General features: G+C 39.8%; 1 protein-coding gene across 5 annotated transcripts in view; it reads right to left on the reverse strand.

The window, feature by feature from the left end:
• Nucleotides 1-14,954, reverse strand: part of APP (amyloid beta precursor protein) — a 204,497-nt gene that overhangs the window by 39,992 nt on the left and 149,551 nt on the right. For all 5 annotated transcript variants that reach the window (XM_062622142.1, XM_062622139.1, XM_062622140.1 and 2 more), the window contains 2 exons: nucleotides 7,910-8,038; nucleotides 5,756-5,855 (listed from right to left, as the gene is read on the reverse strand). In XM_062622142.1, coding sequence (XP_062478126.1) covers nucleotides 5,756-5,855; nucleotides 7,910-8,038 — 229 coding nt within the window. The remainder of the gene's footprint in view (nucleotides 1-5,755; nucleotides 5,856-7,909; nucleotides 8,039-14,954) is intronic.

Here is a 14,954-nt window from a genome sequence, read left to right on the forward strand (position 1 = left end):
GACTCCTTTATAAAAGGAAATACCAACTGGAAAGTATGGATAACCAAAACCAGAGAGGAACTGCTTTTCTTCATAAAGGAAAGTATCTAGTTTTCCAGTCCTTAGTGTGCTTCTCTGCACCTCCATCTACTGCTAGGAAGTGCCTTTATTTAGCAATCAAGTGGACCTCCCCAGTGTCTGTTCTCAAGAACAGTCAGAGCCTATGCTTACACTAGCAAGCTGTGAAGTGGAACACTGTAAATAGGGACAACAGAGACATCTGTTACCAAACTCTACTCCCATGTGAGCCAAAATGCTACTGCAGACAGAACCAGGAGGACTTACATTGACTAGATTAAGCAGGTTTGTCAACTGGTGCAAAACCAAACTGTCCTGAGGATGAACACCACTGATGGCAATTCCTCATCTTTCTCTATGCTGGTTCACTAAACTTGGTCTCTCCCAGTACAGATAGATCCTAGAGTCCTTATTCACTTACCCATGCTTCAACATCTCTGTTTTCCTTCACCAGAAAAAAAATAAAAATTAAGGCATTATAACCACTCTGATACATGACATTAATTGCATTAAACAACTGCTACCAGGACTTTTGCCGCTAGGCTAGGAAGAAGACTACAACTGCTTCCCATGAAGCAGACTAAAACCTCCACCTCCACGACCAACAAGCAATTTCAGGAATTTTATAGTGTAATGTACTGAAATTGAGTCATAATTACTGTTCCTACTTGATATAAACTATACTGTTCTGTTGATGCCATTCCAATACCCTTGGTAACCTTACAATATCCCTGTAACACGCTATTGACACGTTTAACAGACATCAACTTTGTTATTCTGACACCTTAATACAGCAATCGAGCTTCAATAAAGGTGCAGAAATTCTAAGCATCGCTTCCTGATCTTAAATATTTTTTGAAGGTAGATCTCTTCCCTTCAGCTAAATCTTCAGACAGAAAGTATAAGGAAGAGTTAGAGAAAAACGAGACACTGAGAAGTCCCATTACAGTCTGAAAGACATTGCTAATTACATACTCATAGCATTTCAAGGGAGTGGATGAAGAAAACAATCACAAAAGAAATGGCACCAAACAGGACAGACAGAGAACTGGTTTTTGCAAAGCCCCCAACAGTGTACTTCAGTTTTGGAACATAAATCCCCAAACCACAATAGCTGCTGCTTTGGACTGTCAGCCCGTGGCAAGCAGCTAATGCCCTCAAAACTTCCTAAGAAGGATACCATGGAATGAATGGAGAACAGCATCCTAATTCAACTCTTGGCAACAAATGCAGCAAGGCCATGGATTGACTAGAGGTCAAAATTAGCAGCTAGAAACAAGAAATCAACAATCAGTCTTATCAATGCTGAAGGGCTGGAACCAGCTAAGGTAGCGCTAACTTTGCCCTCCACAGATGCGGACTGGTAGGTATAGGGACCTAATGGTTCAAAAGGAAAGGTTAAAAGAAAGCAAGTCTTTGGACATCTTTAGTCTGCAGCTTATCCTATATTTACAGTTTTTTCCAAATACTTAAAAAAAAAAAAAAATCTTTGCAGGAAGTTGTGAACCAAATGTCAAGAGGCAAATCTCTCTTGCTCAGACCTCGTCATGCTAAGCTGGAGCACACAAATACTTGAAACAGCACATGACCCATGGCACACCATATGCATCTGAATGAAAGCAGTGATGTAGGGTCTGCTTGTGTTTGGCCTTTCTCCCAGGTATATAATGTGAGTGCGGCATGCAGATCATGCTGCAAAAGAACGGGATAGACACAGTGGAACAGAATAGTAAAATAACAAAAGCTTGATTTTATTTGTCAAGAGATGGATGAAATCATATTCTCTTACTTACTGCTCATCACTGAATGTTTCAGAGCTTAGTTAGGATACTCCTGCAGTAGGCAATGCTGAATATTTCATTGGTGGGGCTAGAAAACATGGAGCTGAGGACTTCAATATGGAAACAGAGCAGCAAAGACAATTAAAAATTCAGCTCACTGCCTGCCCATGTGACTGATGCACAAAGCTCTGACGTTGCTTGTGATTTAGAAACTGTGCCACTCCCAACAATAAATTGCCTTTTACATACACGGATAAGCAGTCTAATCAAATAAGGATTTAAAGCAGGATGCGCTCAAAGGAACTGATTTCTCTTAAAGCCTGCATTGCTCACTCTGAGCTACTGTACATACTAAATAGTGTACGAGAATTATCAGAGAGAAAAGGTGACTACAAATACCTAGGTAACCAAATAATCTGCCTACCTGCATTGTGCAAATAAGTATCTCTTAGATATTTTTGTGCCATTGTCCTATCTAAGGGGCATACCCCTGCCGATGAAAAACACTATTTCAACCCAAGAACTACATCGGTTGCCAAAGAGTGACCTTGTCTATAGCACATTTGCATCAGGGCCCCTTGAAAACACATTTGAAGCCAGAACGGCAAATGATCTCCTACACAAATGACCTGCTTATGCCTTCCAGACTTGTCATAACAGCCATAGTAAGAAAGACCTCTTTCTGCATGTCAATACACTGATCCCTCTTCTCCTGTCCTAACATGAATAGACAGCCACAGTCTTCTTCCTTACACATCTGGAATTTGATGCTACAGCACGTGCCTGTTACCCTAACGGGGCATTTGTACATCACACACTGGGCAAATGCTTTGCAAAACATCCTCACTTCACGCAAGTGCTGCTTTCTACCCTTAGGAGTGCTGTAGGTCTTCCTCTGTATCTGTAAACTAATCCCAAGACATCTTCTGTTTAAGCAAACAGACATCAGCTGGTGATGAGGACTACAGATGAGCTGCAGGTAAAGACTACAACTCTTTTAAATTCTACCCTAACTTCCTGCCATCATCTCTATGGAAGTTCTGAAAATAGCCAGACTCCAAAAATAGCAGACAAAAATTACAAATCTACACCCTATCTTCAGGCCCATGTATCTTTCAATGACAGACCACCACCTATTTCTCACAGATGAACCTTTGGAAGGGGACTGTCAGGAAGACATAAGGGACATATTTCTAGTACAGTACCTAAAAAAAACCCTAAATCCCAAGACCTGAGATTCAAAATTTTCAACAGCATGAAGAAATTGTGCAAAATAGGGCATAATATTTCTAGCAGTAAGAAAAATCTAGTAAAACCCCAGGATTTTATTAGATATAAGAGGATTAAACCCACAGCACAAATTCACAGGAAACTAGATGTCACTTATTTTTCTGTTCACAGAACTATTTGTTCATTTAAGGGAATAATTATGTCAGAGCTGTGTCTTCTAAACCAAAGATTATTAATTCCTCGAGGTGAAAACTGTTCATGAAGAACTCTGCAGTAAAGCATGGAACTAGAAACTGAAAGTATAATGAACAAAAAACCTGAGCTAAACCATTAGCCATCTAACTTGCATCCCAGCCTAAGAGAATAGCTATATCCAACAATGCTTCCTTATATGTAACTTATAATTCTGACACTGCGAGTGTGAGATGTTCTTACCTAGGTCATTTTTCAGCTTCTCCACTTACTCAGACTTTCTAAGTCAATGGTTCTAACAAAATGTGTTTTAATGGAAGTTGCAGTTTTTCTTGGTAATGTTATAAAGTGCAATTTTAACAGTATTTTACTTCATAGATTCTGCACCTGTAAGAGATTTGCTTTGCCATGGGTTTAGGAAGAGTACAGAAGCAAACAAAAAAAAAATCAATCATTTCAGAACAGAATTTGAAACAGATCAGTGTTCAGAGCTAGGAAGATACTGTCTCCTTTAACAGATGGCAATGACTTCAACAAACTTTCACCAAAACCAGTGTGTAAACCCCAGTATACAGGCAATGACACCATCAAGAACATTGATACTGAAAGAAAACAGGCTTTCCTCTCATTACTGAAAAATATTTTATCTAGTACAGCTCAGATCTGATAGTGCTTTCTTTAATTTTTGCCACCCCCAGTATGAGAACTTACTTTTCATTGCTTCAAACCCTGCAATGCTTTGAAGAATTCTTAGTATACAAAAAACCATAAAAACCCCTCCACAAATAAGCAACCTTAAAGTAGCGAAAAAGTACTCAAGAGACTGTAACAGACTTTTTCTTTGAGATATCTTACTTTCTGTCATCCTATTAGGAAATAATATCCCACTAACTTTAGGCTCTTCCCTCCCCCCCCCCCCCCCCCCCCCCCCCCCAATCAGTATTACATTTGAGATTTGGAGTGAGATTTTTCTAAACTGCTTAGCAGACTTTTTCTCCCATGTCACTTCAAAGCCTCTGGAATTCCCATTTCATTTCAGTATTTAGGAGGGAGAAGAAAATTTAGAATATCCTCATCAACAAACATTACCATTACTAAGAACAGATGAAATCCAAACTTCAAATAAAAAACCCAAGGGAATGATAGCAAACTGACATCTCCAGGACCTAACAGTACCAGCATGTCCTTTGCTACAGAAATATGTTTTCAAATGATCAATAAGGTGTTTTTTCTGCACAGCCACAGACGGAGACTGTTGATTGTGCCTTCTAATTGTGGAGCATAGAAAAACATGGTGAAGATTAGTTACTACTTCAGCTATCTTTTTGTTTTCTCCCAACCCCTTCCCCAACTTTGCGATCTCATTCCCAGACCTCTCAAGTAGAAGCCCATCTCCTTCCTAACCTGTGCTTTGTGCAAATGACTACCACTACTCCCTTTCCATCCCCTCCCTGCATCCTCAATGCATCCTAACCCTTACTGCAATGGCACACCTGCCTCCTTTCCTTGTGTTTTAAAGAAATCAATAATTTATTTAGTCAGCCCAAGCTGGTTATATGCGAAACTAATCCATTAACTGCCATTTGGCAGAGTATTACGTCTTGCAAAACAAACCTGTTTCAAAGACAATGACCATCCTATTTCCAGTCTTTGCATTCAGCTATGTATTATTTTTTTTTTACAGAAGCACATTAGCAACATGTGTCCAGAGCTGTGGCTGTATCTGAAATTAATACAGGCTAAGTGAAGTTGCCTTGGTGCAACAGCAGCACACAGCAAAGGCCAAATGCTGTGACAGAGGTACCTCTGTTGGAGGTACTCACAGCCAGGAGCTCTGAGTGGTAGGAAAGACCATTCTCCCTCACAGTTAATCTGCTGTGACAGCACTTGAGGAAGATGCAGCCATGGAACTGTTGCTACCTGAGTAGTCCACAGCCTCACCCATGTGCTGCTAAAAAAAAAAGGCAGGAGAGAACCATTTGACCAACTAACCAAGAACTAAATGGATGACCAGTAAGATACTGCCAAGCTGCACTGAGCAATTTCCAGCTGATACTTGCACTTTTCTCAGATGCCTGTGTCTGCAACTGATTTTTTTTTGTTGAGGCATTTCCAAAATATCTACATCAGATAATGTAAATACTTGCCATGAAAATTAAATATCCAAACCCAGGATTTGCTAAATCTCACTGTCAACAGCTGTGTCCCTTTAGCATGGAGGTTCCAAATGTAAATTAACATATTTCAGGGAAGACATTTACAACAATATGATGACGCTGCTGCACAGATTATAAAGGATATGTCTCCCAAGGATTCATTATAATTTACTTTATAATTTAAGATCATTGCCATTACTGTCCTGTTTCTCAGCTGGGACAACATACTAATACAGGAAGTAAGAAGTATTCTATGATTCTATGCTGTATTTTAGCTTTTGGTGATACTTTCTCATCAGAGAAATATTTTCCTTTTTTCTACATTAATAGTTTGCATACCGACTTCATCCTGGATCTCTTCTGCCACAGCAGGTACATTGTAGAGGAAGGAGAGAGACTGGTTCATGCGTTCATATATCACACGTAGATGTGTCATGACCTACAGAAATAAAAGTATTTTAATAAGGGGAATACTACTGTAAATGTGACATTATTACAAATTGCAAAGGTTATAGAGAACAAGACAGTTTTCACTTGTGTAAGGTATAAGATTTCAGTATGCTCTATGTACCGAAACTGTCAAATCCATTGCAAAATTCACCTCTCCTACAGCTGCTACAAAAATAGTGCTCTAGATCCTCTTCCATAGCAACTATCTGAAATCCCATGGGAATGCAGTTATTTAAACTAGGGGTCTATAGCTGCTGTGAGGGAGAGCATGTACACAAGCAGCTACTGTGGCAGAAATCCATAGCCTCATTTACCTTTTAACAACATTTATATCCGCCCATACCTGTAAGTTTTTACGTAACATGCAAACCAAGTGAGGTGCAATGATTGCTGCATCAAAATGTTTCAGCTGTTTGGGTTTTTCCTTCCTTTATCCTAATATTGCAGAAAGAAACAGCTCTCAAAAACCCTTCAATCTTCTTGGTAAAAAAACATTTGCAAGCTTTTTCAGCTGAAAACAATAATATTTTCACCCTGCATTACTGCATTATCTCATGATTACAACTCTATTGCCTCAGGTTCCTGTACACTGCTATGGGTCGAGTCATAACGTCCCATGATATATGCACCCCCAGGGTACTCTCCACAAGTATCAACTCTCTTCAGTAGAAAGGGAAATTGAGGTGCATCTTAGAAGACTGACAAGGCAAGTAAGCCTAAAAAGGAAAATGGGTTGCAGACAGCAATTTTAATGAAACAATGGCATGATTTCTTCAAATCCAAATACAGTATTTATGCTTTTGAACAAAATATTCTGTTTTCCATGTTCCACTGGAAACAATTTTCACAAAGAGATCCTTCAGTCTAAATTCCCCCAATCTTCTGACCAATTCTGGAAGCAAAGACAGTATACTCATTCCTACGAAAACATACTAAGCAATACACTGCACTTAATCAGCTTCTAATCTTCACCTGTGCTGCCACACAATTTGTAGTCTGCAGAATTTCACTGTGTTTTGTTACAAAGTAGTCTAGAGATATAGAAACCAAAAAGTCATGTTAGATGCAAAAGGACATTTAATGTTAACATTTAAGACAAGGAAAAGACAACAATCACTGCAGAAGAATGTTGGAAATGTGCATTTCTAACTCTAGAAATTTCATGACAGCACAATCTCAATGTACAGGTCTGGCTGGAGTAGATGTTTGAAAAGTCTAACATGCAAATTGTGCCATTCAGGGAGGCATATGGTTTACATTTGGTTTTTGGCAATACCAGTCAGTTCAAGAACTGTGGCTAGATCAGTGCTTCCCACTGCATCCTGCAGAGGGAACAGCAGCAGATTCAGCAGACTGCATTTTTTAATCAGATTATCCATTGTGCTTACAATTTTAATTGCTGTTTTGAAATACACCTACATCAATCTTTTTCTTTTTTCTTCTGCTTTCTCGTCCTCCATGATTTATGAAGGCAACATAAAAACTGTTCCAAAACATACACATTCAGGACTGCAGTAACATTCAGCAGTTAAAATGCCATGAACTAGAGTGTCTATTTTAAAAGAACACATTAAACTCCAGAGCACTGTAGTAATCACATTTATAGACACTGCAAGCACCTCTGCAATGACTATAGAAAGGCTGGTTGCAGTGAGACGGCTACACCACTTCTGGTTCTGCCACTTCAGCTGAGGGAAGCATAACCATGTGTGGTCACTAAATCTATTACTGACATTTCCCAGAGCGCTAATAAAGGCTCTGGGCATTAATGCTCTGGAGGGCTCCTCAGGAAATGCTCACAACTGACTCATTGTCTGGGTAGATAAAAAAGCTGTTTGTCAGTTCTCAGAAGACGTATTATACCCACCCTACTCCTACATCACTTTGCCCTGATCTTCTGGCAGAAAGCAGATTATTACTGCATGTAAAGCTGTCCACAGAATGGACTCAGGTTTGTCTGGTTTTGTTTTTTTAAATAGGTTGTCAGAAACTTCACAATGGTTATGAAGAAATACAATCCCATTAACCCTCAGTGGGGATTACCTGAGATCTGATTTGGGCAGCTTTCTTTGGGTCTACCATGCGGACATGCTCAAAGTGTTTGAGAGTATGCTGTCTGTCCTTCTGCTCAGCACGCACATACTTCTTCAGCATGTTGAATACATGACGAGGCTATGGGGAAAAAATAGGTGGGGAAAAATCAGTTTAAAGCAACACGTTTTAGTTCCTTGCATTAGAAATGTATCCCACACCAAAACCACTTGGCCAGTGGTGCCTGCAGTTAATCTTCTGAATGCATAAGGAACATTCACTCACTCAACCCATTCAGCAGAACACACCATTAAACAGTAGTTGTAGGTAAGCAGATAAGGTCCCTGGGGAGAGCGTTCAGATTTCCTCCCCAGCCATAAGGAGAAGTTTGGCTGTGGCATCTTCTCATGTAACTGCTACACTATCAGCCCAAAAGACAGCAAGTGCCATCTTAGCATGATATGTAATGGACACCCGAGATCAATTTCTTTTGGGCTTTGCTTCCGTCCTCTCCATCAGAATTTACTTCTCCTCTCCCCCAACCCCGGAAGCCCCCACGGTTCAAGCTCCCAGTTTCACAACCTTCAACACCACGAGGAAAATCCCTCCCAGAAATCTGGACACTCCATTGGAAGCATTTCAAAGATTCACCATGTATGCTCTACTATGTTAAACACTCAACCAGTATCAACATCTGTCAACTAGAGTTGACTCTGGCAACTAAAAAAGATCACAACTGGTAAATTTTATCAACAGTAAACTGAATGCACCCATAGAGATTCAAGTACAGAAAAGTAACCTGCCCAAAGCTGCACAGAAGACCAAGTGAAAAGCACTGCTCTATCTAAGCCAAAGGATAATTATCAAACTTGACTGCAAAACATAAACCATAAAACCAATCAAACAAAACCAAACCCCAACCCCTCCCAAACAAACTGAAGACACTCCTGTCACTACTGGTACGACACCAGGGAGAAAAAAAAGAGGAAAGGGACCATTTAGCTGAGGTACAGAAAGTACACATCCAGAATACATAACTGGTTGAAAAGCTGCAAGAAAAAACGGGCACCTACTTGGTTTTTCTGAACATACTCAGTTTGGGTGCCCGATTTTGTAAAAATCTTCATCTTATGTATACATTGCAGGTGATTTTTCTAGTAAAACCTATCAAAAACATGCCTTAAGGCATACAACTGAATGCAAACATAGGAAAGGTCTGTAGCTGAAGGGAACTTGAAAATATACACACAATGATAATGGAGCAGTGAAGACTAAGAAAGGTGTATTTTTCCTTACTCTCCTATGCCATACAATAATACAGTGCCAAAACAGGTAAGAATTCTCTAGCATCCAGCTAAGACATTTATTTTTAACTGAGTGTTTATGATGGATTCTCAACATTCTCCCCCCCGGATTGTGCTGTTGTGTTTGCACATCCTGCCTGGAGCTGCTGAGCAGTGAAAAGGATAAAGCTCAGGCAGGTGAGAAGAAAGGGAAAGGTGACCTTACTGTGCAGCAGATTCAAGAACGAGCAGAAGTGGTGAACAGCTGGTCTGGGCACTGGCAGGGACATAGGGAAAAGGGTGGGGAAGTGACAAGCATCACAGACTCCATGCACATCTTTCTGAAGCAGGAAGGACCGTGGATGAAGTCAAAGTTTTCTTAAAACTTATGGACAAATATAGAGCCTAACCAAATCTAACCTTTACACAAGACATGAATACTAAGCTACAGAGCTCAAAGATTTAAGAATCATTTCAGCTAAGAGAAGCAAGAGATTTTAAAATGTAAAGAAAAGTAAAGTAGAGGTTATTTGAAGATTTGTCAGACAGAAATAGAGAGATGTGAAGCTATTCCTTGCCAGAGGATTAAACTTAGTGGCTCCATGACTGAAAACTCATTCACAAGGAACATAACCCCAAGTCCCCAAAGACAAGCAACCTGGGATGAAGTTGCAAGGAACTGTGGACAAATGTTGGAAGGTAAGTAATCCTCACAACACTGGGCAATGGCCAAACTAAAGTGCCAACCACAAATCTTTACAGGAATCAAGGACAGAAGACCAGAAAGTTTTAACAACAACAATAAAATTCTGAAGGCAGAAGATGTTGTTACCTTTCCTAACAATTCAGCTTTCCTTGCCCCCAAAACACATCAAGGTAGCAGGTTAAGGCAGACTAGAGAGAATGGCTTAATTTCTATTTCTTCATGAGATATTTCAAGTGTAATGTCTAAGACCAGAAGGACACTATTTTTGTTTTCCTTTAATGTGTCTGCATTCACTGTAATATGTCAATGAAACTTTAAGAGTCACAAGTAGACATGTTAATAGGATAATAATCTTGAAAATACCTCTCATATACATGGGTAAATTTGCAACCTACCTTCAGTGACTTTTCTAACATTGAGAAATGTCCCAGACTTACTGCTATAAAGAAGAAATGGATGTGCATACCTCTAGCACGTCTGCTCAAAAAAACCCCGTGATGGCAGCAAAAACTGTAATTCAAATTTAGGACAATGCAGAAAGAATATTAAATGCAAGATGTTTCCTTACAGGGATAGAGACTTTGGTTTTTCTCAAGCAAAAAACCCCAATCAAACACTAGAAACTCCCTGCATGTAGGTATACAAGCCTAGAGAGTTTGAGTATTTTGTTTTTAAAACTAGCCATATGCACATTTTAACCCTGATGGTAACTATTGGTCTAGCGATCTCACATTGCCTAAAAGCTTGTGACATTAACAGCAAGTGATTCAAAGCTAAGAAGTCCTTGTGAAGCATTCAGTCACCCTGCACAGATGCACAAGGCTTTCCCAATCAGCAAGGCACTGCTCTACATGCCAGGTTCCTAGGGTGGATGAATAGGCATCTATGGAAACAACAGTATTCCATGAACACAATATCGAGACATGAGGTACAGATGTAATCAGGCTCCTCTGAAGTGGAAGCTGAAATGGATTATAAGTCTTAGCATACAGACTTGTTACCGCCAAAAATGTCTTTACTGTGACCTTTAGGAAACATGCCCTGCCTCTATTGTTAAGGTAATATTATACTTTACATATAGGATATTATATACTATATTATACTACATAATATAATTCTTATTATATTATAAGGTCATTCCTATACTGATCAAAAAACCTCAAAAGGTGATAGTAATCCCTTGAACTCCTGACATACACTACACCAGCTCTGCTTCCTTGCTGGAAGTCCTATTCACACTGGATCAGGTCATACCTCCAACCTTAGCAACAACTTTACAGGGCTACTGCCACACGGCTTCAGGGCTGCGGCTGAAGGTGGAATTGCCAGAGCTGGTGATGGCCAGCAAGAGCTTTCCACTGGGCTTTGCATACCTGAGTGTGGATGACCAAACAAGGACCAAGGTCTACACTGAATGCAACTTAAGAAGTAAAACACCCCAATAGTAAATTAATTGATCGTTTTTCTCCTCAATGCCTAGAACTGCAGACCTACTGCTTGCAGAGTTTTAACAGATTTTTGGATCAGCAAAAGTACCCCAAGTCCCACCTCTGTATTTTATTTCATACACATTTTCTTTTAAATGTCATTACTGAATGAACTGGTTCTGCTCAAAAATGCCACCCATGCAGGCAGTTTTTGCAGAGATACTCGCAAGCACAATTCACCCCCAAATCTGGTACACTGAACAGTGATATGAACTCTTGTGATGGTAGAGCAGAGAGGCCACAGTGAACAGTCAGGCACAAAGGTGAGGAAAGGCTCCACAGGCTGAGATGAAGACAGACCCTCTATCTAAAGCTATTATATCCACAGCCATCTATTACTTCAACCCTAGGCAGGAACCTTCATATTAAATTATAACTGAAAGTGATGCTATTATCAGCTAAATTAAGTTCCCAAGGTCTCAGCTCTGACACTGTCTTTGGCAGAAGAACAAATGGCTGACATATCCCAGGGCCAGCTTGGCACCTCTTGCTCTTCATAAATCATGTACCAATCTCCAAACTCCGTTACAAAATTCTGGGTTTAGTACTTGAAATTCTGCTGTGTGTTTTGCCAGGGAAAACTCAGTGTGTTCATGACAGTAGTCACCTTACCAAAAAACACGTCACAGAATAAGTAACTTGTATCAGCCACCAGGGGCTACCTAAACCTCATGAAATAATTCCACTACTTTCAGTTTTCTGTATTTGTTTGCCGGCTTTTTTTCAGTCTTCCTCTGAAAACAGACACAACTCCTGTTATGCCCATGTTTTTAGTTACCTTGGCTGATCCATCTAGTAAGGTGTGCAGGGGGCAACGCAAGGTAAAGCAGCGTGAATGCTACCATTACATGCTGCTTCTGACTATTTCAAGCATACGCTCTCAAGCCGTTTGCTTCCATGAGACTCATTCCAAAACTCCTCTTTCTCAGCAGATTCAAACACCTGCTGTTTTTTTTTAATCTCAAACTAAACACAGATCAATCATAGCCCTTTTATCAGCTATTGCGACAGGCCAACAGATGTACTGGTGTTTGTAGGTATTTTAGTTGTTAATTTAAAATCCTCTTTATACTAGAGAATGTTCTCAAAGTATTATTTGTTACAGTTTTTGAGAGCATGTTGGGACTAGCATGTGTTCAATACATTTGGTACAAAGTAGACAGGTCCACAGACTACACCTATGGTCTCCGTAGACTACCTAGGCTGACAATGCAGCATTAAAAAGCTAATTTTCTACCTAATTCTGTAGACAGTATACCTTGTCTCTTGTCTGGAAGGCAATGTATTCTGTAACTAATTGAATTATCTAACTATCTATCTATCCACATACACACACATACATATGCATATATATGCACCAGGGCAGAGTTAAGGACCTGTACTGCAACCCCCTGGTTTGAAAGCTTAACCAGACAGTCCAGAGAGCTGGCTAACACATTTCCAGCTGCACAAAGCGTAAGCCCAAACAAAGCAGAAAGCACTGATGGCTCTTGGCTACCTGGTGTGAGTTCCAGCCCCACTGACTCTAGTCATCCAGGGCTTTTATTTTGGGTGGCATCAGCATCAAGACAAGGTCACCCCCATAAAGGAATCATATATGAGAACTAAACTGCCCCAAAACCAGATTAAATCAAATATTATAAACAACATATAAATATGAATATATATGCATGCATATAGTGTGTCTGTTGTCCCCCCTCCCAGAACCCTATGGTGATCCTAGTCTACTGTTTCAGATTAAGGGAGTGATGAAAGTGCAATTTCACTGGGCTCAGAAAATGGAAACATCAAATGTGGTTCAGATTGCTACAAACCTAACTTAAACTCTCCTCATGGAAATCCAAAAGACTTACTTCGGAGAAACAACACAAAAATCATATTAAAACACTTCAGTGTACTTAAAATACAACTTCCTGGTTCTGTGCCAGGGAACTTCCATGGGAAATTCTGAGCTGGCTTGTCATTTTGCTCAAAATTCTCTCTAAATGGGAAAGTTTCACAATGCTATATTGTGCTATTTAATCTTGCCTTTAGAGAAAAATCAATCACCAGTCCTTTATGACTGCTGCTCCTGAAATGTGCAACAACTGCTTCTTTTCATTCATTTATTAGGAATACCTTGTATACTGTATTAGGTATATATATTTTATCTGCTGCAATATTAAATTGCAGGTCACGTTTGACACAGGAGTAGTAGTTCATTTTAGGAACATTCAAGAAAGACTAATTAGGATGAATACACAACTTTTACTCATGGGTGAGACAAAACCAAACCCCCACCCAGCTATCTTTCATGTGGAGTTAAAGATGCCTTCTACAATCTTTGCTAATTTGTAACGAAACATGTTACCCCACACAAGACAAACACATGGCTATAGTGGTACTCAAACCTTCCCTTTGCCTACCTTCCCAAGGGCTTTTCCTGGGGCAAAATCTCATTATTTGCCTTTCAGGATTTGAATTTACTCAACTTGGACAAATTATGGACAAATTTTGTTCCTGCTCATTCTTTTAAACCTTTGCATTTTAAATACAATGAACCTGCCAGAGTTTTGCAGAATTTAATACAGATATGAAATCATATCTTCTGTCTTCAATTCGCTTGTACATAAAACTACTGGCAAGCCTAGGTGTATGACCGTACCATTTTGCTCAGGCCCACAGACTGGGGAGAAAACATGGCACTGATTTTATTCACATAAAAGCCTCAGAAGCTGCTAGAAAACGGAGTTAGATGACCATGTTTCTTGAAGACTGACATGGTTTAAGAGCAGAACTGAAATCCATGCTATTTCACAAAAACCCACAAAATTAAGTGTATGTGAAAAATTCCACAGCAGTAAGTTTACGGTTTTGGAGGAGCAGAGCTAGAGGGTGGAGTATTAGAGCTGGACTGCTCTTTCCTGCTGCACAGGAGGATTTTTATCACTAGATCAGCAGCAACACTTTGGCCTGCCTCCAACTGCATATTTCCACAGCAACCTCACTGGACTCAGGAAAGGCTTAAAGCTTCCCAAACACAGAGGCACTAAGGGCCCCTCCGCAGATTCCTCTTTCATGGCCAAATAGCCAAACTGGACTAGTTTCAGCCTGCACTGTGCTCTCTTCGTATGAACAAACACTGCTTCCATAGCACAAAAGGTACCAGAATGAATTCTGAAGACAGCAACAACAGGGGAAAAAAAACTGCAACAAAAAATTCAAACAGACTGCGCACATGCTAAGGCTGACCTTAATGATCCTGCTCTGCTCAGCAACAAATTACATTTTGGTAACATAAATTACTGAAATGTAGTTTAGTTATTTCAGTAAAATAGTGCCAAATTAGAAGAGAAGCTTTTTAAAGTGATTTTAATGATATATGATCTCTTTGATCTATGTGCAAAGTACGTAGGTTAATTAACTACCTTTCAGAGTTTTCCTGTATGTTTCCTTGCTCTGAAACCCTTTATTTCACTGCTAGGAGCGGGATTTCATTCCTGCTTCTCTTTGCCCCCTGTCACTGGCTTCCCACAGGAAATGTGACTCTCATATCAACAAAGATTAAACAGGGAGATGTAAATCCAGCAAAATTTGACACA

Source organism: Pezoporus occidentalis, unplaced genomic scaffold, assembly GCF_034315485.1.
Source record: "Pezoporus occidentalis ecotype Australia unplaced genomic scaffold, CSIRO_AGI_Poc_V1 ctg24, whole genome shotgun sequence".
NCBI classification, from domain to species: Eukaryota; Metazoa; Chordata; class Aves; order Psittaciformes; family Psittacidae; genus Pezoporus; species Pezoporus occidentalis.